The sequence below is a fragment of the Micromys minutus genome, assembly GCF_963924665.1.
Source record: "Micromys minutus genome assembly, chromosome: 5".
NCBI classification, from domain to species: domain Eukaryota; kingdom Metazoa; phylum Chordata; class Mammalia; order Rodentia; family Muridae; genus Micromys; species Micromys minutus.
Window position 1 is genome coordinate 27,339,288 of NC_137974.1, and position 24,840 is coordinate 27,364,127.

Genomic DNA, 24,840 nt, shown 5'->3' on the forward strand with positions numbered 1-24,840 from the left:
GGTACTAAGTGGTGGAGTTGGGATCCAGACTCAGAGATTTACCTAAGATTGCCTACCTCTTACTACATCAGGGAAAGAGAGGTGCCGAAGAAAGCTAGTTTCGTTTGGGCACATCAGATACGTTAGTCATTATTTTTCTCCAATTTGAAGATGTTTACTCTTCTTATCTCTGTTTAATGCCTTTCAAGTTTTTCAAAGCCAGGCCAAACCACCTCTTTCATGATCCCTGTATTTTATCTTCCTTGTTGGAATTGAACCAACCACCCTTGAAAGTTAAACTCACTAATTTCTTCCTTATTGCAAATATCCTTGTCTTCCTCCATAGGTAGTCTTTGGACCTTTTAGTCAGCATACAGTTGTCAGTTAATGCTGACTTGATCTACATCATTGCTGGCTCGAGCTACGTTCAAGTCCTTGGTTACCAGCCTCAAGTGTGATCCTGATCTGTGAAACAAATGCCTTTTGGTTCTTTAGTCTGGGGACTCTTGGGTTGAAGGGTGCTTTTGGAATACAAGCTCTGCAATATTATGCAAAAGCATTTTAAGAACACAAATGAGAAGGCAGAGGATGGAAACCCATCTCAGAACTGTGCTGATAAGGTGATTTGGGTCGTAAAGCAGGGAAGGAACAGCCATGAAAAGACTTAAACATGATTCACCTCTGCCCACAGAAGTTTCCTGTTCCTCCCCAAGGCGTAACTGTAGGTTTCTCATCCCTTTTCCTTCCTCTCCCGTCTCTCTCAGAGATTTTGTCATCCCCCACTCCCCACCTTTTCTGGTCAATTTAGGTTGCCAGGGAACCAAAGAAAAGAGAAAGAAACTTGACTCAGAGTCCTTCCTCATTCTTCAGCTGCCTTGCCTTGTAGAGATGGCTTTCAAGATTTCTCGACCAGTCTTATTTCTGTTTTCTCTCCTTTCAGAGCCTTCTGCTCTCAAACACCACACAAACCTACCTCCCAAAATCTCTGCCTCAGCCTTTGAAAACAATTCATAGAAGGAGAGTATTAATAACAATGCATTTGAAAATAGGAAACTCTTTATGTGATTTTGATTCTGTTTATGAATTGGATATGGCTTGGTGGTAGAGCATTTGCCCACCATGAGGTTCTAAGTTCAATTTCCCAGTGCTGACAAGAAATCCCTTTAAATATCAGGGGTATTCTAGTTTAATCCCATACCTTGTTTTTGTTATAACTCTGATTTGAGCCAGTTTATTGTGAAGGGGGAAAGCAAGCCCAGTTTTCTCCTGTTAGCATGGGACTTGAAAGTGACTTGTTGGCTTTCACACTATGATTAGGTGAGTTAAATAGTATTTTATTTAGTTCATCTGGATACTGCTTAACCAGCATATACATTATGTTTAATTTGTTTCCAAGGGAAACAATGAAAGTAAGTGTTGAACATCAGCCATGGGCATTGGCGCCTTTTAAATGTTTCATTTAATTAATTTCAGTAACCCTTAAAGGAGGTGCTATTGTCTCTAGTTTTACTAGTGAAATACTTGGAAGTTCAGCTAATGACATGCCCTAGGCTGCTGAAATATGGCCCTTACTAACCTTAATCACTAACTTAAATGTGATTCATTCATCTTCTCTTCCTCCTCCTCTTTCTTTTCCTATAATATGGCATGCTCAAAGTTGAGGATATCCTTATATAATTAGGACATTGGCACTGACTTATTCTTTTAAAAATGATTAGTGTGCAAGTGTCTTTCTTTGTGTGTGCATGCCACACGTGTGCAGGTATCTATAGGCTAGAAGATGGTGTAGGATCCACGAGAGTGGATTTATAAGTGGTTGTAAAATACCAGATATGGGTGCTGGGTACTGAACTTGGGTCTTCTTTACTAAAAGCAAGCACTCTCTACCACTGAACCATCTTAGCCACTTCTGATTATTTTTAACATTGCTATGCTTTACAAATTACCAATAGAGGTTGAAGTGTCTTCTGACCTGTAGTGATAAGGTCTCAATCTCTCAATTCTTATTCCCCAGCCTTCCAGGTATTGTGGTTCTAATCATCACCCTTGTGCCTGACAATGAAGTCATTCTTAAAATGATTCTGTGGAGAGGTGGCATATATGCATTGAAAGAAACCCAAACTGAACTTATTTCAGAAATGCAGAATTTGAAGTCAACTAAGTTGTCACTAGAGAGCTATTGGCAATGTAAAATTTGGGTGTGGTATAATCATTATATTCTATAAGTAGATTTCTGACAGCTGTGGGGAAGGAGAGCTGGAGATACAAGAGAAAAACACGGGTTAATAAGAGGGGAGAGGGAAATATGCCTCTGAACTCTGATGGGGAGGTACAGAAAGGAGAAGATGGGTCCATTCAAGGTCACAGCCTATAAACTCGAGAGCACATTAATAAAAGTGTGAGCAAGGCAGCAGAAAGAGTAAATTTGCGGGGGAGGGGGGCAGAAAGGAAAGAAAGCAGAGAGAGAGGCGTTTGTAACTCTTACAGTGGTTGGGTAGTGACACATGTAACCAAGATATGAAAATCTGCAGGAAGTAGAACATGTCTTGGAGGAAGATGTTGCAATTTGAAACTGTTGGACCTAGTAGTTTTTAGACGTGTTGGTAAGTGCAAGTTACTTAGGAAAGCCTATGGTCAGAAAGGTTGACTGAGGAACTCCAAGCTGAGACAGAAGAGGAAGGGTACACTAAGCTGTGAGTAGAGACTGGCGGGTAGGTGAGGAAGAGTGGGACAACAGGTGACTTAGAAGAGTGCTCCCCAATTTATGGAAGCGCTGGTAGGGTCTGGTAGGATGCGTGCCCTTTCAGTGGATTTTGTTGATCAAGCTCAGAAGGCTTGAATCAGCTGGTCAGGGTGGGCAAGCCATCATGTTCAATGGTAGTAAATATATAAAGGATGCACAAAGATTTAGGTCTGTCTTTGGTGAGGGTAGATGGCTCTAGTGTCAGAGTGACGCTGTGACTTGAAGGCTACTTCCTTCCTTTTCTCATTCCAAGGAGAAGCAGACATTCACTAAGGAACCTTGGGGACAGATATTTAAAAGATTATTCTGGACTGTGTCTCCCAAACTTGCTTTTATTGTTGTTTTTAATCAAATGTGTAGGGTTTCCTAAGAAAACACATTTGTCTATCTGGAAACACTGGAAAAGAATAGTTTTCTTAGTGCATAAGATTGACTCTGATTTTCATCATTTCCCATTGGCCGTGACATGGAAATTATAATTCATCAACTCTGGGAGAAATAATTCATACTCTAGTGACATCAGGTTACTTATGTCTACCCTAAGACAATTAGAAGTCTCCCTCTGGCTCGTCAGTCTGACAGTGAGTGGTGCGATCTCACTCTTAGTGAGGAGTTCTGTCCAAATTGTAGCCAATCTGAGGGAACTTGCTTTTAGCTAAAATGCTGAGCTGTTGATGGATAACTATTATTTTCTCTTTTTTTCTGGCATGGACAACTGAAACTACTTGGGTAATTTGTTTCTTAGTCATCAAAAAGAAAATCTAGGTTTTCCTTGATAATTTATACTTTTGTTCCATTTAGTTCAAAAAGGTAATTTCTCAGTTGTCTTCTGTAGCTCAGATCCTTGTGCCACACTCACATGGCTGGAACACTGCAGAGAAAGTTAAGAAATTAGAGGTTCTGCCTGAAATCGTTGCTAAATATTTCACGCACGACCAAATTGTAGTTGTGTTTGCATGTCAAAAGTCTTAGGCATAATCTGGGAGTACAGAAACCTAGCACTTCACAGAATGTCCTAAAGAATTCTATAATGATGAAATGACGAGGAGCCTGTGGCCTACAATGCTTATCCTCAAACCATCATCGCCTACTTAAATAGTATTTGAGTGTGTGTGCGTGTGCATGTGTGTTTGTTGAGGTAAATATTAAAAAGTGGCTTAACCTTTTATCTCATGTGTTGCCGACTCCCAAGGGGCCATCTGGCACTATGGGGGATTTCTATCTTGATGCTCTATGCCTATTAACTAAAGTGCAGTTCACACTACCACCCCTGCTGCTTCTGTTCCTGGTAGATACGACCACTCCTGGTGTGTTCCTTTCCTCCACTGCCTGGTACAAACATGACTGACATCCATTAATTTATCAAACAGGTATATATGTTAAATTCTCAATCCACAAACCTTCTACACAATAAGATTACAACCAGCGGACAAAGATATAAACTGCCCATCCAGAAAAGATAAATTAGACCCATAGAAACCCTTAGAAATAATCATAACAACTTCATCAAGCTAGAGATGTGCCAAGAGAAACATACACGTTGACTTCCATGTTGCCTCCAGAATCTCTCCTCTGTCAATCTCAGCCTATCACCTCTTCCACTCCTCCAGCCTCTTTCCCCACCTACCTCTCCACTGTCCAATCATGTATTGCCTTAACATAATCCTACATGCATGTTTGCTTGTGTATTGTCCTAAGTATAGACATGGCAGTCTGGTTGCTTGTAGCCATAGAAAAGCCATATTCCCTGTTAGTAGGTCCAGCAAGGTGGTTGTTCCTTTTATTTACCATGTTCAGAGATTTCTTTATTTTCAAGCTCAGAATAGCCTTTTGGAGGGAACTCTTCTGATTTACTATAATTGTATAGCTCTTCCCTTTATGACTGAAGCTCATTCTCCTTCATTCTTTATTGAAAGAAAAGGACAGTGTTCATTAGCGGTTTCCTACAGAGCATGGTATTTTACATGTAGTTTGAGACTATATATTAAAACACCCATCTCATCTTTTATTCAACTAATAAAACTCCAGGTAGTGGTTTGACTGTGTAGTCCATCATTTATCTCTCTGTCTTTGTATAACAATAAACTCTGTACTGCCCTTGGCTTTAAATCAGATCTCTGTGTGTGTGGTGAAGATGACCACTTTGTTCCACTGGGTTCCTTCCGATTTGGGTGTGCATTGGTTCTTGCTAAGCAGTAGAGCCAACCAGGGACTTTCTCTGTTCTATCCTCAGTCAAGCTTTGTTACCTGCAGATTGACACTCAAGGGCTGATGAGTAATGCCAGTCATAAGGACATCTGGATGCCTCTATTTAAACTCTTTCCAGAGGCCTCCTGGTGGGAACTTCTAGCTACATTGTTTTCCCCTTGCTTTAGAACGCCTTTAGAACAAGGATCAAGCCTTATTCATTTTTCTTTTCCAAAGTGCTAAGTGTCATGTCTTCCAGTGCCATGTCTTCCAGAGTTTGCACACAATAGGTATAAATGGAACAACAAAGAATTGTGCCTCCGTGTGTTTCTAAAGCTTAGCACCTGCTCGTGTCTTTGCCTCTCTTTCAATTCTTATAGTTCTTAAACATTATACAGTTTTTCTCAGAGTCCTGTCACTTAAATCTTAAATTTACTTTATGGTTGAAAAACATAGGCAGGAATCTTATTACTGCCTTGGTGAGCTCTAGGTTTGAGTGTAACTGCCACATTAAAATGAAAAATTGGCAGTCTGTGATCTGGAAACTAAAGTAACTTTGGGAAGATTTTTTTTTTTTCAGATTGGTATGCCTGAGCTCTTTATGATTAGAAACTAAAGAACTAAAAGACTAATCTGATAAATTCATTATTGTTTTTATTCCAAATAAGGTATATGTTAAGTAAGATGTTTAAGATGTTTTTATTACATTTACTTATTTGTGTGTATGTGTGTTAGTGTGAAAGTGTGTGTGTATGTATCTTACTCAAAGGGCAACATGCAGGAGTTGGGCCTCCTCTTCTACCTTCTGAGGCCTGGTGAATGAACTCAGGTTGTCAGACTTAGTGGTAAGTATTTTTACTTGCTGAGCCATCTGCTGGGCAATGAAAGATAATTCAACAACAGTAGCTTACTGTGAAACTGAAATTTGGTTTAGAAAATTATTTATGAAAATCCTGGGGGCTGGAGAGATGGCATAGCAGTTAAGAACACCAACTCTTCTTCCAGAGGTCCCAGGCTCCGATCCTAGAGCCCACAATTGTCTGTAACTGCTGGTCCAGAGGATCTAACAGCCACTTTTGGCTTCTATTGACACTGCACACATGGAGTACACATATGTACATAAAGAAGAAACATATAAAATAAAAAAATATCTTAAAAGAGTGAGGAGGGAGAGAAGAGGACACACACACACACACACACACACACACACACACACACACACACACACAACATGAATATGAGTATATCCTGGGCAGTTTTGGATGTGTTTTTCTGTAGTATAGTAAGGAGGGAAGAAGCCATATTCTGCTATTTCCAAGATGCTGCTGTTCTTGGGCCCTGGTGGGGTCCTGATGATGCTTTAATGGAGCCATGATCTGTCACTCTGGGTATCTGACTGTGTCGTTTTTCTCAGATGGGAGAGTAGAGTTCTGTAGTTTACAGCATGGGCATCAGCATTGTCTTTGTCTCTGTATCCCCATGAACCAGTTGACCAACAAATATGCCCAGTGAGATGGGCCTGGTCAATTCCAGATGAATTATTCCTACTGTTAACTGATTATACGTCTATGAGGCATTTGCCTGCTTCAGCTATACATGGTTAATATTGGAGGTAGATTACCTTTCAATATGCTGTCTGTCATTTTAAAAACTGATAATGTAAGTTACTCTTTTCTGTTTTAGGTGATGAGTAAGTGGTTTATAAATTAGACTCGCTTGTATGGTGAACAACAGCCTAGAATTTATTAATGGCCAACCTGTTTATAGGGTTATATTAAAAGGAAGGAAAATGTTGGTTGATGATAAACTTGCCCTTACCTTATTTTAGCAGAAAAAAAAAAAAACTTCTCAGTGATATACATATAAATGAACATTTTATCAAACCCAAGGAAGACAGTGGGAAGCTGGTTCTTTATGATGAAGTAGCGAAGATGTACCTCAGTGTAGCCTCCCGTATTTCATGGATAGGTTTTCCTCTGTGTGTGTGCCAAGGACACTTGATACCAGCGTTTCATGTTTTACTTTCAGGATCAGTTCAGTGATATGAGAATCAGCATAAACCAGACGCCCGGGACCAAACCTGTCTTTGGGTTTACAATAAAATGGGATGTTTCTGGGATCTTCGTAGCGTCAGTTGAAAAAGGTAAGTATGAGCCTAACTGTGGATCTGACTATACTGTGCTAGCTTCTCTATGTATGTGGGAAATGGGAATCAACTTGATTTAGAACGCAGTGGGTACATGTGGGAAAGATGCATTTCAGTGGAGGCAAAAGATGAAGTTTTCTCCCTGAGACAAATAGTTGGAATTATAAATTATGTATTGTTTATTTTCCCCTCCTAATTCATTTTAGTTTTGAGGAATCTCTATTTTTGTAAACTTGAGTTTTTTTTCTTAAAAAAGAATCAGTTTCTAGAAATGTGAACATATAATACTTAGCTGAAAATTTAGCATAAATTTTCTGCAAATAATTGTGTTTTGTGAGATATAGGGCGTATAATAGACCACCATGGGGGTTGTTTATGTTGTTTTGCAGTGGCTTGACTCAAAGGTGCTAGGCCCTCTGTCTGCGGTCACTTTCAGTGAAGAACGAGGTTTTCTAAGCATTGTTAATATTTTTCTCTGTCACTTTTTATCTGTTCATGGTGCTTTGGAATTCTGCTGGCTGCTTATGTCTCCCACAGCCAGGGTTATGCCCAGGCAAACAGAGAAACTGCTCAATATACCCTCAAGGTTGAAAATTACAGTGATATGTTTCTTGTTTGCGAGGAGGTTTTTCTTTACATATTTTTATTATATCCAACTGATTTGGCTCCTTTAAAATTTAAGATTGTTGTAATCATGGGGCTTAAGTTTTATGTGGTACTCTTTTTTTTTCTTGTATTCCCCTCCCCCAAGAGTTGTAATTGATGCTCAATTAAAGTATAATATATTTCACATTTTTAATATAAAAATAATTTCATTTCTTCTCTTTGTCCTTTGGAGACTTTAATTTATTTTTTTTATTGGCTCAACTTACGATTTCTTTCAATGTAAGTGAAGGTACCGACTATAAAACAAATAATGCCCTTGGTCCTTCATATGGTGTAGGGATTCAGATATTAGATATATGTGATATATAATATATTAGATATAAAAATACCAGCTTCTCTACTGGAAATGAATAGAACTTGCTGAGATGAAAAAAGTCATTGTCTTTAATTTAAAGAAATAGCAGAGAGCAGACTGTTCGGGTTTCTCTTCGTTTGACTGTTCCCTTTACGTTGTTTAGGTAGCCCTGCAGAATTTTCTCAGCTGCAGGTAGATGATGAAATTCTTGCCATCAATAACACCAAGTTTTCACACAAGGATACAAAAAAGTGGGAGGAAGCTATGGCAAATGCCCAAGAAACAGGAAAGTTAGTAATGGATGTCAGGCGCTATGGAAAGTCCGGTGAGTTCCTTCCCAGTGTGTTTGGCTTTCTAAATAGGGAAACCCAACCTGGGCAGGTGGTTCTAACAGTTGGCTTCATTAATCCTCTCCCCATCCCCATTTTACGATAGCTTTGTGCTTACAATTGTCTTGTTATTGTTGTTGGGACAAATCGGGAACAGTGCCTCTGAAAGGCCTTTCTGAAAATGCTTCACTAGCAAATCTACTGAATTCAATACCGTTTGACGATTTTAGTAAGGGATCTGGCTGAATGCAAATGCCAATTAAAAGCAAATGGATCTGTGCCTGGGAACCGTCCTCAAGCCCCTAGTAGGACTTGCTCCCACTTATTCTCGTAGTATTTTAATTTGCTTTTTACACCACTGTGTTTCTGTGCCATTGGTGATGGTTAGGTGGGAGAGTGGGTATCGAGTCTCTTCAGACCTGTCAATTTTTGGTGTTGGCGTATAACATGTAGTCCCATTTTAAGAAAAGAAATCAGCACATTTGCTAGTTTTCTTGTTACTAACTACCGTGATTTTTTTAACCTTTGTGTCTTGGGAAGGTTGTCCGCTGGTTAAAGCCCTAAAGTCTGTGTTATTTACATGTGACTTGATTCATCTGTCTGTCTGTACATCTGTCTCTGTCCATTTTGTATCTGTGCATTCAGTAACTGTATTCTTTCCACTTTACCGTCCACGTGTATTCATTACTTGATCTTCATGTACCAATCAGACTGGGGCAAAGACCAACCTTCCCTGCCATTTATACGGCATAAAACTCTCAATCTTACCAGTGTGGCTACCAAAATTATAGGTTCACCTGAAACAAAGTGGATTGATACAACTTCAGGAATTTACAACACAGACAAGTCTTCAAGTTTGTCATTAACAACTGAGTTCTCTGAAGGCCTTCAGAGTCCTGTAAGTAGAAGACAGTAACTAGTTAACACTAGAGGCTCTATGTGGGGAAACACGGTTTGCAAAATAGTTTTGATACCATATAAAATAGAGTTAGGATATACTGGATATGTAGAATAAGTATAGTTTTGAAAATACATTCTTATTAGTAGCCTATTATTACTGGGTTATGTAATGGTAACAACAATGTGATTGAGAAAGACTAATTGTGAAAGACTGCATGCTGTAAATTATCTATACTCTAGTCTATGGGCAAAGTGTGCACCACGGAGCCTCATGAAGCATCTGAAGTCTTAGGCTGTGAATCTGATTGTTTGTGTGACACAATGAATTGATTCAAAAAGTAGAATGCATGAAATTTCAAAATGTTAAAAGCAGTATTTTTTTTCATCCAGTTTTTGAAAAAACAAGTTTGTTTCTAATCAGAATTGTTCATTTTCAGTTGGTAATTTAAACTTTGACCTGAATAAACTCATCTAAGGAAGTATTAGTACAGTTTTGAAGGATTTAAATATTAAAGAACCATAAATGGCTGTTTTACTACTCATAAATATAAACCCAGTGAGCGAATGACTATTTTATCTATTACACCTCTTAGAATATTAATGACTGATTAAACTTATGGTCATTCTTGCCTACAGCTAGTCATTAATCCTTTCACAAGTATTGGCGAGGACTGAAAAACATTAAGATTTTACTACACATAAGCTACGATGAATTAATCAATACCCTGAAAAACCCCATCTGTTTAAAGATTTTTTTTTTCCCTAATGAGAGATGTATTATTTAATCCTGAAGTCCAATCGGGCAGAATGTTAATTAGCATTTTTTAACCCTTTCCAGTATACTGAATCCAAAGAAATCAATGGAATCCACGAGGAAAGCAACACTTTTGATTCAAAAGGTAAAGATCTTAAATTGCTTCTGTTTGTTCCACCTGGTAAGTCGTAAGCTCATGATCTGCCATAAAAATTAATACCTGTACATGAAGGAATGCTCAGCAAGTTACATCCAAGATTAGCGCATAGATGCAATTGGGGCCAGGTTCCAACAGAGGGAGTCAGTTCCAGTGTGGAACTTCAGGCGCTCCAACCGAGTTCAGCAGTCAGATCGCTTGGAGCTCTGGGTATCTGGGTACCTAAATCAAATGAGAACAGGTTTTTCCAGGACCAGCAGCTTCCTGGCTACGGAGTTGTTGGCAGAAGGTTCTTCACTAAACGCAAAATGATGAGGCTGCCTTTCCTCCCTCATTGTTCTAAAAGGGAAAAATGTTCAGGGAGCTGATCCTGGCGGGGAATCACCAATGGCGGCAACAATTGAGGGAACTCACACATGTCTTGAAAAAGATGGCAGAGTGTCCAGCGTGATTCTAGGTGGTCTGACCCTTCGGAAATAATTTAGCTATTGAATACTGCGTGTTACTCCTTTGACATACCAGAAAGAGCTTTCAGGTCCATATAGGCAGGAAAAAGGCCAGAAGAAGCTACTACCACCAGCCTGGGTCTCTTGTAGTGGGGCTGTGTTTGCTTTCTCTGGTGACTTTACACATACTGGAAGTTAGTAGATAGTGCTGAACAAAGCTGACCAAAGTTAATGGATCTGCCTTTTCTCAGTGATTATTACCTCTGCACTTCATTTCTAATGCTTCCAAGGTGGGACTATCTTTTCCCCTTTATATACATAATTTTAAAATAATTATTGCTTATGTCCCTTCATGATACCAAAATCTAAAGAATCCCAGTTCTGTTCTGCCCAAATAGTGGAGCCAATTGATACGCCACCTATATGGTAACCATGGGAACCTATGCTACTTGAGTTAGTTGAGTTAAAAGAAATCAGCAACTATCAGGTGGTATGCCTACCTTCCAGCCTGTTCCATAGTCTTGAGACTGATCTGTGGGACAAGTCAGACTATGTTTTCTTTTTCTTTCTTATTAACATGGAGTAGGAAGGAAATCATACTTAAAGTAGCATGTATAATTTCTTACATACCACAACTTATTTTAATCAGACGTACCATCATTTTAGCATTTGTTTTCATCGGATTGTCCCTTATGTCGTATTGCTTTTGTTGTCTTCTTCTCTAGATACTTTAAGTTTTTCCCTTTATCATGTTGTAAAACTGCTTTGGCAGAGATAATTTTAGCTTGGTTAACCTAAACAAAAAGTGTTAGTTCCAATTTCTCAGAAGCTTTGTGCTTTTAAGATGACTGTATGCCTCTCCTTGCTGTGTAAGTACAATGCTACCTACTAAAAATTATTAATACAAGTATTTGTCCCTCTCACTATTTGGAATGTATAGTGTAGACTGCTAAAATGTGTGCGTCTGCCTCGAGATAATCTCTCATTCAGTGGCTACCAATATTGTTATTTAAAAAAAAAAAATGTTGCTGAAGACTGGGAAAGGCACAGCAAGCGTCTTTTAATGTACCCGTGGTAAGAAATTAAAAAATGAATGACATGGTGTTTATTTTCTTATCTTCCAACTAGCGTCAGAATCCATTTCTTTGAAAAATTTAAAAAGGCGATCCCAATTTTTTGAACAAGGTAAACTGCAAAGCTCAACTGTTCCCGGGCTCTTATGATCTCATCTCCCACTCTGGTCTTCTGTAGTTTGTGCTCCAGGCACTGATCTCCTTCCATCTTGCTGCTGTTGTGACCAAGCAACATAACCCATTTCCCTTCTTTCCCCAGGATCGCCAGGCTTTTCTTACAGCTCATGGGTCTACCTCTGTGGTAATGGGGCTTTGAGTGTCCTTTGTCTAGCTCTCCAGATGTCTGTCCCTCTCTGTTTTAACCTTGTGGAAAAAAAAAAAACAAAGCAAAAACCCACCCAGGCACTGAGGTGCTGTTACGCACACGTGTGTTTTTCCACTGGGTAACAGTAAGACATGAGGAATTTCATTGGCAGCTTACTGCTTCCTGTCACCTGCACAGCTAGATTACACCAACATATGTTTGTAGACTTCCAAAAACAAACAAGAACAGAACAAACAGAAACCTGGTTTTGGTCACGGAAAATACCGTTATTGAAGAACAGAGTTGTTTGTTGCTATTGGATTGATGATGTCCGAGGGCTGATAATGATGACTCTGTTGATGTCGAAGGAAATTTAAGATAAAGGAGATTTGGTTGCATTTAAAGAAAGGAGCATTGTGAAATTATCTATGTTGGTGTAGCTGCACGAGCTGCTCGAGGTGTGATGCATGCGGCTTCTCGTCATCCTCACATCTGTCTAACCCTCTGTCTCCTGAATGTGGTTCCAACTCTGCTTTGCTATGAAGAATGTAAAAGTAATATCTGACCATTTAGTTGCAACTTCACAGGAGATTTACTGTTGCTATCTGAAATGTTACTATTTCTCTAAAGACGAAGGAAACATTTCAAAAATTGCTTTATGATACTGGGTTTGTGTCTGTTGTGTTTATTACCGGATATTCTCCTTAAAGTAGGTGATGTTTCCTTTCAGACCATAAATAGAGTTTATCAGCTGTCCTTGGTGCTTTTGAGTCATAGTTTTCTTTTTTTTTTAACTAAACTTATTTTCTGTGTCGATTCAGTTGAAATGATAATACACACCTGATTCCAACTGGCTAAAACAAAATAATTCCTGTCTTTATTCTAGTTCTTTTTTTTTTTTCACTTTTCTTCAATGAGCTATTTTAGGGATGAACATTTTCCTGTCTTAAGGCAACTTAGAAAAAGGTATATAAGTGAATAATTTATGTGACAGCTGAGATTTCAGGTGATTTTCTAAGTACTGTGCACTAGCCTATTTTCTGAAATTTGACTTTTCTATAATTGTGCCATGTGTTGACACATATTTATGTAAAGCTCCCTGATGAAAAAAGCAATAAGCTATCTTACCGTAGCCATTCACAGCTTGAACGCCAAGGCTAGGCAAGGAAGGTAAAAGTTCAAGGCCAGCCTGGATTAAATAGCATCTCAAAAATTATCATTAAAAAGAAAATTTTCAGGGCACTGGAATCCACACCTATAATCTCAGCACATGGAAGATGGAGGCAGACAGACTCAAAGTTCACAGTCAGTGTTTGCTACATCAGTGAGCTTGAGGTTGGCCTGGGTTTCACTTCTCAGAAAACAACAACAACAGATAATAATAATAATAATAATAATAATAATAATAATAATAATAATAATAATAATAATAATACAGTGCTTGCTGGCTAACGCATCAAGCTTGAATACTTGGTGTTTCCAAAAATAGAAGCGGTAAAGCTATTTTGAAGTTGTTTTTTGTCATTGAAGCTTTTTCTGAAAGACCCCACCCCCACCCCCAAGTCAGCGCTGGTCCTAGGAGTCTGATGCATTAGAAGTTTCTTATTAACTTTGAATTTGGATGATGATGGAGTGAAAGGAATGAAGGGAAAGGTGGCTGCGTTACACAGAAGGCTGATGTCACAGAAGGCTGTTTACTGGCAGGGACAGCTAGTGATCTAACTCCGTGAAAAGAATTACTTTGTAGAAGTGAAAACTCACCTTGTGTTTTTCTTCCTTCCTTGCCCGGATGCTACAATGCAGGAAGCTCTGATTCTGTGGCTCCTGATGTGAGTATTAGACTTTTGCAGTTGGTAATAAGTAAGGGAAGTTTGGTGGGACTGGGTTGCTACACGTCTTGCATTGTCTTAAGATGCGTTAATGTTGGTCAGATCATCATGTTCTAAGCTGGAAAGATTGATGTTGATGTGTGAGACCATGTCTTCACCACCATTATGGTTTAGGCCAGTGTGAGATGAATGATTGCTGAGTATGGACTTGTTTCCACGAATGTCTTAGTGATAGTATGTTCTGTGTTTACATTCTCTTGTGCTGCAAACCGGCCAGCTTCCTGTTCCGACCATCAGTGCCCCGAGTCGCTGGGCTTGGGATCAGGAGGAGGAGAGAAGGCGGCAGGAACGGTGGCAGAAAGAGCAAGATCGCCTACTGCAGGTAGGGTATCAGCCTGAGGGCATCCGAGGCTCAGTTTTCTCTGTGCTCCTCTGGCCCCTGCCTACCTGGGTTGAGAAGCAAGCACAACCAAGCCATCTTCCTCATGACTAGAAGACACCTTTGTATACTGTGTACATATTTTGCACTTACTCTTACTTCTCCATCTTGGTGATTTTAAAAACTATCAGGCATGAACGCTCAAGGGCACAGTCAAGAGGGAGCGACCCAGACTGTGAGCACTTGTCCCTCTTAGCCGTAGATGAGAGCTGAGATCTAGGATAAGCCTTCCTTAGCCTAGCTGGAGGCCTTGACGAAGCTCCCGTCTCAGTCCACGTGCTTACTCTTTCCTGACATCTTATATTAGCTGAATGTATGACCTTCCCCTCCACCTCCCTTTCTTCAGGGCGTAAACTCTGATTGGGCCGGAGAAAGATTGCCGTGGAGTTTTAGAGGCAGCTTAGCAGAAACTATTCTGCTTCCCTTGAGAAGGCAGCCTTGGTTAATCATTATGGCTAATCATATTTCCTCACAGGAGAAGTACCAACGTGAGCAGGAGAAGTTGAGGGAAGAGTGGCAGAGAGCTCAGCAGGAGGCCGAGAGAGAGAATTCCAGGTACCTGAATGAGGTACGTGTGCCTGGTTCCCATCCTTTTCTGAACCATGTCAGGGAACGTAGCGAAGAACGCCACACCCCATTTTCCTAGACACACTCTCAAGTCTGCAGCTCTTTGGAAAGATACTGAATTCTAGTATGTGAGAAATGTGCTTTGATGCTTTAACTTGAATCCTAGTTTTTCTAAATGTTGCATCAAGCAGCTATTCCTTAGCATTTTGGAGTAGTCTTTCTGCTCTTAGACCTCAGCTAGTCACGTGGCACTCTTTTTTTTTTTTTTTTTTTTTTTTTTAAGTGCCGTAACTATCTTTTTGGCTGTTTGCTATCAGATCTCATTTGCAGCCAAATTCTGTACGAAATGATTGAGAGACAGACGGTGACGTGTTTTCTTTCTTTTATTGGCTGCCTAGGAGCTGATGGTCCTAAATTCCAACAGCATCTCTCTGACCTCCCGGGAGCCTGCGGCTGCCACCTGGGAACCCGGCTGGAGTGAAGGGTCCAAGTCTTTGGACCGGGAAGGCACCCGAGCGGGAGAGGAGGACCGGGCGCAGCCGGAAGACGATGCTGTGTATGAAGACCAAAGACAGAAGCTGCAGGAACAGCTCCTGCTTGAGCAGGAGAAGAAGCGGAAGGAGCAAGAGGCTCAGGAAGAGGAGCTCCGGAAGCAGCGGGAGGCTCAAGCCCAGGCGGAGGCAGAAGCCAAGGCTCGGGCAGAGGCCCAGGCTCAGGCTGAGGCTCAAAAACGAGCTGAAACACAGAAGCTGCAGGCAGAGAGAGAACGAGAAATCTCGGTCAAAATATACCAGTACCGGAGGTCTGTTCCCATAGCCGAAAGAGTTGTCCCCAAACCAAGGAGTTTCAGTAGCTGTGGCTTTGTTTGGCCTACCCTGTATGTCTTCCCTCCTCTGCCATCTTTGCTTTGTCCAAGTGAATCAAACAGTTCTACGGAGCCTTTGAAACCACAAACACCATTATGTCCCTTCGATTTCCTCAGCTCTTTGCATGGCTTCCTGACCTCAAAATTCCTTGCGAAAGCCTGAAAGTTCATGCGAGCTCCATCGTGGTCCTTTTAAGGCCTTAACCTTTTGGCTCTTCCCTGGTTTACGGCCTGCTTTGTTTACTTGCCTTCTGTGAAAATCACAGCCGTCTGCCTTGGATTTCAGTATGTTCCGGTACCTTCACATATGTGCGGCCCACTTACTTGATGTAAACTCCCTGACATCACTAGCTTAGCCTTCCAGAATTCCCGATTCTGCCTCCTCACCCACCATCTCTTTCTCCACTGGCCTGGATGAATTTTTTCTTGGTCTGCCTACCCCAAGAGGATGTATTACAAAGCGGCACCTCTTTAAATACATTTCTGTAGCGCTAAATTAATACCAGAACATGTTGCTCCCACCCACTCCGGTGTATACTTACACAGTGAATGGGTGAGTGAACAATGGTTAGCACATGCCTATAGGTCCGTTTTCAGTAGCAACGGTTTGAAATGTGTTGCGGTAAATATTTAAAAAATGGCAGCTACTGGTTTCAGCCTGTCATCCCTCCATGCTGCCCTTAGGTACTCTTTGACTTGGGCCGTCTCATCCATGTCAGTTCAGGCACCAGAAGGCCTTATAGAACTAACATTAATTCATCTCAGTGGCTCTCCCACATAAGTTCCAGCACTGGCGGGCCATATAGAACTATGGTATATTCATCTCAGCTATAGCTGTCCTCTGGTTAATCTCTCTCCTGGTTTCCTCTCTGCTAGCCAGAAACTCTGCTCACATTCTCTGCAGCCATCCCTGGGTTCCAGCGGTGGCTTCCCTCTCATAGTTCCTGGTCGCTACCACATCGGGCCCACACATCCCCATTCTTTGGCAGGCTTGGTGTGCCCTGTGCCTGCCCTCTTTTGATTCCAACCACAGAAATGTGTGTTTAACTCTTAAGCCATAAACAATTTACCTAAAGAGACCTGAGTACTATTTTGATATTCCTAAAGTCAAGGGTTGTCGTAAATTATATTTTAATAGAAATATTTTTATATTTTAGGCCTATTGATTCCTATGATCTACCAAAGAGAGAAGAAGAACCATCTGGGTTGCTTCCAGCTGACAGGTGTGTGGACTGTCCTTTTACTTGGATGGTCCTAGTTAGCTTCAGGGCAGTGTTCCTCAGTTCAAAAGTTATGATTTGTAGAGGGTACAGCCCTCTGTGGGCTTGTGGAATACAAGGAAAACTTGAAGATTGTTCTTTGTATCAGTTTGTTTTTGCTGGGTGGTGCTTACCTTTAGATTTAAATTTAGTTTATGATTTTGTGGGTCAGCATTCTGTGAACTTCTGGTTGTTTGGGTTTGGTCACACATCTCCTGTTAGTTACCAGGAGCTAGCTCTGCTTTGGGGAGTTGATCAAAGTATCTGGGGAAAGTCATGGAGAGTTGCTCAAACTTAGCAAAATAATGATCACATTTTTAGGGGATCTGATGAGAATTGTGACCTCTTGTTTAGACAGTATGATGGGAACCACTGGTCAGGGTTAGGCTGGGAAATAGGATTTTAGCTATTAGAAAAGGATACATGTGTTTAAAGTTTCCTAAAGCATCGACGTTTAGTATTTTCAAGCAATTAAGGAAAGCTTGCAGCTTTGACATCACTAAGGCCTTCAGAGTGGCCCGTGTATAAATATCAAGTCTTTAGAATCATTCACCTCTGTTTACTGAGCTGAAACACTTCCTGCAAGATGCTTGTTTTGTTTGCTAGATGGAAGGATGTAGGTGCATTTACTGGTGACCAGGGTGAGCAATAGGGCTCAGAGGAGAGGAGGAAGAGCAGGGATAACCAGGACTACAGTAGTTATAGAAAAGCCTCCTGATAATGACATGATTATGACAAACTTCTCAGAGAACCTGGAAATCACACAGTTGTCCCCTTCCCTCTCATCATTTAACTCATGTCACTGTGAAGGCACACATAGTCAGTTCCACTTTATACATGACAAAACAGAAACGTCCATGGGTTAACAGTTTGCTCAGAGCCTCGAGATAAGGAAGTGTAGGAGTCAGCCCAGTGTATCAGCTTTCAGAGTTCAGACTTTGCAGCCATCGAGTGCCTGCCCAGAGTGGAGGTGGTAAAACGTTAACTAAGACAGCAGTCAAACCAAGAAAAATCAATGAGAGGTCAGAATTATGATTCTAGCTCTTTGGAAACAGAGACAAGGGCCTCTCTGTGCATTCAAGGCCAGCTTAATTCTTTTAAACCTGTGACCAGATTTATAATGAGGGTGTATATACTATACTATTATATATATATATTACTATACTATATACTATATGATACTATAAATAGCATTTATATATAATACATAAAATACTATATATATTTTGTGGTATATACTCTAGAGGCATTGGGAGTATAGCCTAACATCTGGTGGCAAGCGTTTTCTTGTAATACCTTGTAAATACAGGTATAACTATGGACAGACATAGCTGCCTGGCAGTTATGTCACATTATCATGAATTATAGGTTACTACATAGGATGTAGATATACATGGTATATACATCTGTGTATGGTATTATTGTTGTTTCTGAAGTTCACTTAGTTGTGGAGAATGAGATAAGCCTATGAACTTTTACAGAAAGAAGAAGAAAATGCCATTTTCAGAGTAGCCTGTACAGTCAGCACTGTGCCTTACTATCCGTTCGGAATGCCAAGATAGCATCTGGCGAGTGATCTGTGGCCTTGCCATGCCTAAGCCATTCAGTGCTAAGCAGTGATGCTGAGCAGTGTGGAAGAGGCAGTGCAGACTGACTCTGGGTGATCTGGTGGCCGGTGCTTTGTAAACTTTGCAAAACTGAGATGTGGCTGGAGCCGGCATGGGCAGAGCTGCTGGGCAGTCTCCGTGGCCTTAGATGTGCAAGGATGTGGAGGAATTGGAAAGTGGACGCCTTTGATTCCAGCACTCTGGAAGCAGAGGCAGGAGGACATCTGAGTTTGAGGTCAGCCTGTATTACAAAGCCAGTTCCAGGTTGTCTTAGTCAGGGTTTGTTTCTATTCCTACACAAACATCGTGACCTAGAAGCAAGTTGGGGAGGAAAGGGTTTATTCAGCTTACACTTCCACATTGCTGTTCATCACCAAAGGAAGTCAGGACTGGAACTCAAGGAGGTCAGAAAGCAGGAGCTGATGCAGAGGCCATGGAAGGATGTCACTTACTGGCTTGCTTCCCCTGGCTTGCTCAGCCTGCTTTCTTATAGAACCCAGGTCTACCAGCCCAGGGATGGCACCACCCACAGTGGGCTGGGCCCTCCCCCCTTGATCACTAGTTAAGAAAATGCCTTACAGCTGGATCTAATGGAGGCATTTTTTAAACTGAAGCTCCTTTCTGTGTGATAACTTCAGCTTGTGTCAAGTTGACACAAAACCAGCCAGTACACAGGTCTGCACAGTGAAACCCTGTCTTAAACAATCAATCAATCAAACAAACAAACAAACAAACAAACAAGTTAGCAAATATCAAACCAAACCAACACCATTTTTTGAATGAAAATAATGTTTTTAATAAGACATATTTAATATATTCTGTTTTAGGAGTAAATCGAGATCTACTACGGAACTAAATGACCCCCTCATAGAGAAAAATGGTAAGTGTGATTTTTTTTGTATTCAAACTTTTTTTTTTTTAAATAATTACTTCTTTGGGTGGTTGTATACTACAATTTGTATTTTTAATTGCAGGACACTTTAGATACATCAATATTAGATAGCTAACATGCTTTTTTGAGTATCTGTAATAAAATAGCTATCTTGTGTTTGTTTTGGTTTTCTTCCTTTTTGATTTTTTTAAAATTTAATCTTACGTGCATTGTTTTTCCTGCTGGTATATGTCTCTGCATGGATGTGGGAGCCACTGGGTCTGAACTCACAGACAAATGTAACCCACCATGTGGGTGCTGGGACTTGAACCCTGCTCCTCTGGAAGGGCAGCCAGTGCTCTTAACCACTAAGCCATCTCTCCAGCCCTATTATGGATTTTGAATGGGCATTTGAATAATTAAGGAAATGTATGTCGACTTTGCAAAGAACAATGTTGGCACAGCTTTGCTTAGCAGACTCCATCTTGCTTCAAAAGGACGAGGACGGAAAATAGTGCAGAAGACATATAAATTTGAAACCATACGTGTAAATGGCAAAAGGTCTGAAAATCCAAAGTGATAGGGACATTTTTTTTTCATTTCACAAAAAACAAACCAACAGCAAAAAAAAAAAAAAAAAAAAAAAAAAAAAAAAAAAAAAAAAAATTGGAGCTTGGAGCATGATATAAAACATGGTTCTGGTTGGCATCATGTGACCGGAATTACACAAGTAAAGGAAAAGCCCTAAGCATTAAGCATCGTTTGCACAGGGTTTGCATAAGGGAAAGCAGAAGCAAACTACTGGGTAGTTTTCGTACCTAAGAAAGGTTCAGGTGGGGCTGGAGGCAGACAGACAAGCTTCAGCTTCAGCCCATCACTGACTACCTAGAAGGCAATACAAGTCTCTAATGCTAGCAATTTCTGTTTTTAAAGTGAAGCAATCATCTTCGTTCCCTGTGTTATCTTTAAATGACTGAGGAGGAATTTTGTAAGGAAAGCATTTTGTATTCCCTGTTGGCCTGGGCGGTCTGGTGGTGGCTGGTTTGTATCTCTGGTCAAAGCCTATAGAGTTAGTTGTCCTTGGGATAGGTGGCAGTATTCTTGCTGAAGTCAGCTCATCTGTGGGCTTGGCCCTATTTAATTTGGAACAACTTTCCCTTTAAGAAACAGTGCTCTAAATTACCATGCCCTCTCTTATGGTCATCATCTCTGTTACTCAGCAGATATTTCTCATGTGGTCCCCTGGTCTTTGGGTCTTTTCCTATTTGTATTTCCCAGCTCTTCTCCCTTGAACTCAGCAGCTCTAGCTATTGCTGAAATTACAGATTAAGCACACTTGTCTCACGTGGCGTACCTTAGCCTGTGGCCTTTATACCTGGTTGACAGTTTAGTGCCTGTGACCATCTGAAACAGTTGCTCGTTCTGTTTTTTGTGTCTCATCTGGATAGTAGTCAGTATGTGTTTTCTTTCCTTTACTAGCCCCAAGTTTTTCAATTAGCAAACACTAGAAACTGTTACATATTTAATGACATGACTTGGTTATGATATTAACCAAATGAAAACAGTTTTATTTAAATGAAAAGGGCTTAATTTGAATGTGAACACATTGATGTTGATGTTAATATACTAATGAGGGGGAGGTGTTCATTGCTTACTTGGAAGAAGTACCTAGATAAGCTAAGTATTCTTAAAGTGTGGTAATAACAGTGATTTAGAGAAGAAAGCTAGTTATTTCTTATCCAGACTAAAGCAAGATGAGGCTTTCATGCTGTATCTGCTTTACATAAATAACCTGGGGTTGAAAGCTAACATAATTGTCACTAATAAACTTAGCAGTTACATTACAGTTGTGTGTGTACATTTCTTAGAGCACACACACATTTGATAATATTGTGAATCATTTTTTTTTTCCTCACCGGGGTTTTGTCAGTGACTGAAAAATCCAATAGTACAGTCATGACTTATTCTGTGATTCCCACCATGAACACTTAGTCCCATGCCAACTAGAGATGTTTGCATTTGTCTTTTTTCTCACCATGCTTGGGGGTAGGGCAGAGGAAATGCATAGGAAAACTCTGTTCCCCTGAAGACTCTTCATAGCGACGAGTGCACTTGATTGAAAGGAGGAACTAGATAAACATTTTGTAACTGAGCATTTCTGGGGTCTGTAGGGTTTTTTGTTGTTTTTGTTGTTGTTGATTTTGGTCTTGTAGGCGGCCTTGATGGTTTTCTTGTGTGCACCCCAGTGGATATACTGGGATTTCCACTGGTTGCTATCTGATCTCCAGGCGTCTCTGGAGATGGGTGGTGTCAGCCCGAGTGAACAGTTCTGGGTTTAAAGTTGAACTGTCTGTGGTGGCTGTCATTTCTTGTGTAGTTATACCAAAGCTTTTCGCACACTTTAGGAAGCAGCAACTATTCAGACCGAATTAGGACCACTAGCTTCTCACAGAGGAGTTCTAAGAAGGATCAAGCACCCTCCGAAGCAGAGTTAGAGAGACTGCAAATCCTTCAGGAAATGAGGAAGAAGGCACCGCTGCACAATGACAGCAGCTGGATCCGACAGCGCAGCGCCAGCGTGAACAAGGAGCCCATCTGTCTGACTGGGATCATGAGGAGGTAAGAGACAGCTCACCATCAACTCCCTCTTGGCTGTGAGGCAAAGGTCTCATTTGTAACCATCTCACCCCTTTTGGAGCGGGTGGGGGGAGAGAGGAGACAGAGACGAGAGATAGAGATGAGAGAGAGAGAGAGAGAGAGAGAGAGAGACGAGATAGAGAGAGAGATGAGAAATGAGAGAGAAACGAGAGACAGAGAGACAGAGAGGGAGAAACGAGAGACAGAGACAAGAGAGAGAGAGATGAGAGAGAGAGATGAGAGAGAGAGAGAGAGAGAGAGAGAGAGAGAGAGAGAGAGAGAGAGAAACGAGAGAAACGAGAGAAACGACACAGAGAGAAACAACACAGAGAGAGAAAGAGAGGGAAAGGAAGGTCAATTGTTGTGTCTGTGCCTTCTTATTTAAGCTGACAACCATGCTTTGAAGTGGGCCTATTTCCCTGTAAAGAAACTGGTTGAGGCAGAGAAGCCAGCTGGACAAGGTCTCATCATGAAGAGGCTCTAAATCTGCATGTTGGGTTTTTGAAATGTGATTCAGATAATTAGACACACATTTCACTCTTGCACACTCAACTCAAAGAGAATGAAACCTGCTTACATTTGTAATGAGATTAATGGCTAGGTTGGCATCATGATGATTAGGTTCACAAAACAGTGTGAAAACCTAATTTTGTAACTTTTTAGATGGTTAATATGTAACATTGGAGTAGGTGGGTGGGCATTTTAAGAGGCCTGTCTGTTGGGTTCTATCAGCTAAGCTATGGAGACTTATTTGTAATACATTTCAGATATAGAATTAATTGTTCCAATATAGGAGTAACTGATTTAAAACCCACAAGGCAATCCTAGTAACTTCCTGTTTGTTTGCATTTAAATCTGTTTATCTCTGTGTCTGAAGCTAAACTAGACAAGGTGTGTGAGTAGAAACACATGGGAAACAGAAACACAATCAGTAAATATATAAAAATCAACAGCACTGTCAGACAGTAATATGTCCTTTTGCTTATGAAGTTTATACAACACTAAGACATTGGTTTAAACTAGTACTGGCCATGCATAGGAAGCAGTTTCAATCCATTTTTAATGGTAAATGAAACCAAAGTGTACACTCCCTTACCCCAGGGCTCTGTCTTCTGGATTTTGTTAATGAGCACACAAGGATAAAGACAAGAACACACAGTATTGGCAATGGTGAAAAAATCCAAACCAAAAAACTCAAACCACCCCACCCACAAACCACAATGCTATTCTTAAATTGCCCCTTGTTAACAACAGAACAGCATTGGACTACTGCACAGGTATTAAAAAGTGCACATTGCACAGTGTGTGCTCACCGCCTCAAGAGGTAAGGAGGTAAGGAATCCTGTACTCTTGTGCTTCAGGGGTGGAGTGCATTTTGTGTGTTGTTTCCTTATTTAAGCAAGCACACTGGATTTAAAATAATAATAATTCCTCTCGATGCGTGAGGGTTGCCTGCCCTGTTCTTTGCCTGGCGTTGGCTTTGCCACTTGAGCAGCCATAGATCCGGAGTTGGCATTTTTTTTTCTCCTTTAAATAAAAGAGACAGTAATGGTTTGGCTTCTGTCATGTAGTCACCGTTTCTCTAATGACTTTGGATGTGTAGGACATCCATGAGCTCCGAATATCTTAGCAATGCTCTGCACTTTTGGTGGGCCTTCCAAAAGAGATCCTTCAGAGGGCTCAGCCAGAGCTCCTGGATTGTAACCCCCTTCCCACACAGCTGCTGGAGCTCCCTCATGGTATGGTACTAACTTTGAAAGAGGAATCTTTCAGAAGATGGTTCCGGACATGAAAATGCTTACTGTCTTATCACGTGTGCTGATGCCCTGCACATCAAAGTCGCCATGCGGTCAAATCCAACATCAGTGGACAGCACTAGAAAGGAGAAAAGATTAAAAAAAAAAAAACGATGAAAAAAATGCACCATTGGCTTACAGGTTCTGACATGATGAGGCAAGAACACGATTCAGGATCTTATATATTAGGTGTTGAATACGTTAAACTGTTGTAAAAGAATAAAAACCATGTTGTTTCCATTTTTGAGGACTGTTACATAGTACATCTCTAAGCCGGTATTTATGTACATATGTACATTTGTATGTGTTATTGTTTTCTTCCATATCTGAGAAAAATCTGTAAGGACTCACAGTTGAGGGTTGTTGCTTTTGAGGATTAAGGCAGCTGTAGGAACTAAGGGAAGAAGGCATTTGCCCACTCTTAGAGGACACTTATGTGCTTCTTGACTCATTTCCTGTGGGGTGTTATATCGTCATGTTGCATTACATACAATGGTAAGCTAAAAATCAAAAATACCAAACCTCTATTGTTTAAGTTTCTGGCAGGAAGAAAGATTTAAATATACCAACAAAATCAGCAGCTAGAGAGCCATGCACAGTTCAGAGCTAGCTTTTGTAGAGGAGCTGAATTCTGTATTCATGGTATCTTCTGTTTTCTGTAATGTGGACACTGAACAGTTGCTAACACATAGGACTTGGGGTAGCGAATGGGAGTGTCTGGGAGGCAGGCCTGGGTTGCAGTGGGCTCAGGGGACTTTGATACTAAGCCTGGGCCTCATCCACAAACTCCTGGTTTGGTCATCGTAACTTCTCTGAGATTTAAAACACCCTCGTATTTTGTTGAGAAGATTGTTAAATAAGTCTGTGAAAATGTCTAGCTTAATACTTCTGTGCTTAAAATGTATTTTCTGGTTGAATTTTAAAAGACTGAGGTTTATATGTCTAACCTGGTCTTTAAGGGATGAGGGCCTGCTAGTGTTAGCTTTTCTTT

The 24,840-nt window shown here is 40.7% G+C and overlaps 1 protein-coding gene across 18 annotated transcripts in view; it reads left to right on the top strand.

Moving 5' to 3' along the window:
- Nucleotides 1-24,840, top strand: part of LMO7 (LIM domain 7) — a 111,292-nt gene that overhangs the window by 80,550 nt on the left and 5,902 nt on the right. For 9 of the 18 annotated variants that reach the window (XM_080916988.1, XM_080916987.1, XM_080916975.1 and 6 more), the window contains 12 exons: nucleotides 6,938-7,052; nucleotides 8,180-8,341; nucleotides 9,056-9,243; nucleotides 10,084-10,144; nucleotides 11,731-11,787; nucleotides 13,783-13,808; nucleotides 14,086-14,190; nucleotides 14,723-14,815; nucleotides 15,213-15,616; nucleotides 16,837-16,902; nucleotides 19,373-19,425; nucleotides 21,822-22,035. In XM_080916988.1, coding sequence (XP_080773114.1) covers nucleotides 6,938-7,052; nucleotides 8,180-8,341; nucleotides 9,056-9,243; nucleotides 10,084-10,144; nucleotides 11,731-11,787; nucleotides 13,783-13,808; nucleotides 14,086-14,190; nucleotides 14,723-14,815; nucleotides 15,213-15,616; nucleotides 16,837-16,902; nucleotides 19,373-19,425; nucleotides 21,822-22,035 — 1,544 coding nt within the window. Of the gene's footprint in view, nucleotides 1-6,937; nucleotides 7,053-8,179; nucleotides 8,342-9,055; nucleotides 9,244-10,083; nucleotides 10,145-11,730; nucleotides 11,788-11,934; nucleotides 11,977-13,782; nucleotides 13,809-14,085; nucleotides 14,191-14,722; nucleotides 14,816-15,212; nucleotides 15,617-16,836; nucleotides 16,903-19,372; nucleotides 19,426-21,821; nucleotides 22,036-24,840 lie in introns of all 18 variants that reach the window. The other 9 variants (XM_080916980.1, XM_080916978.1, XM_080916981.1 and 6 more) reach the window with 3 other exon arrangements.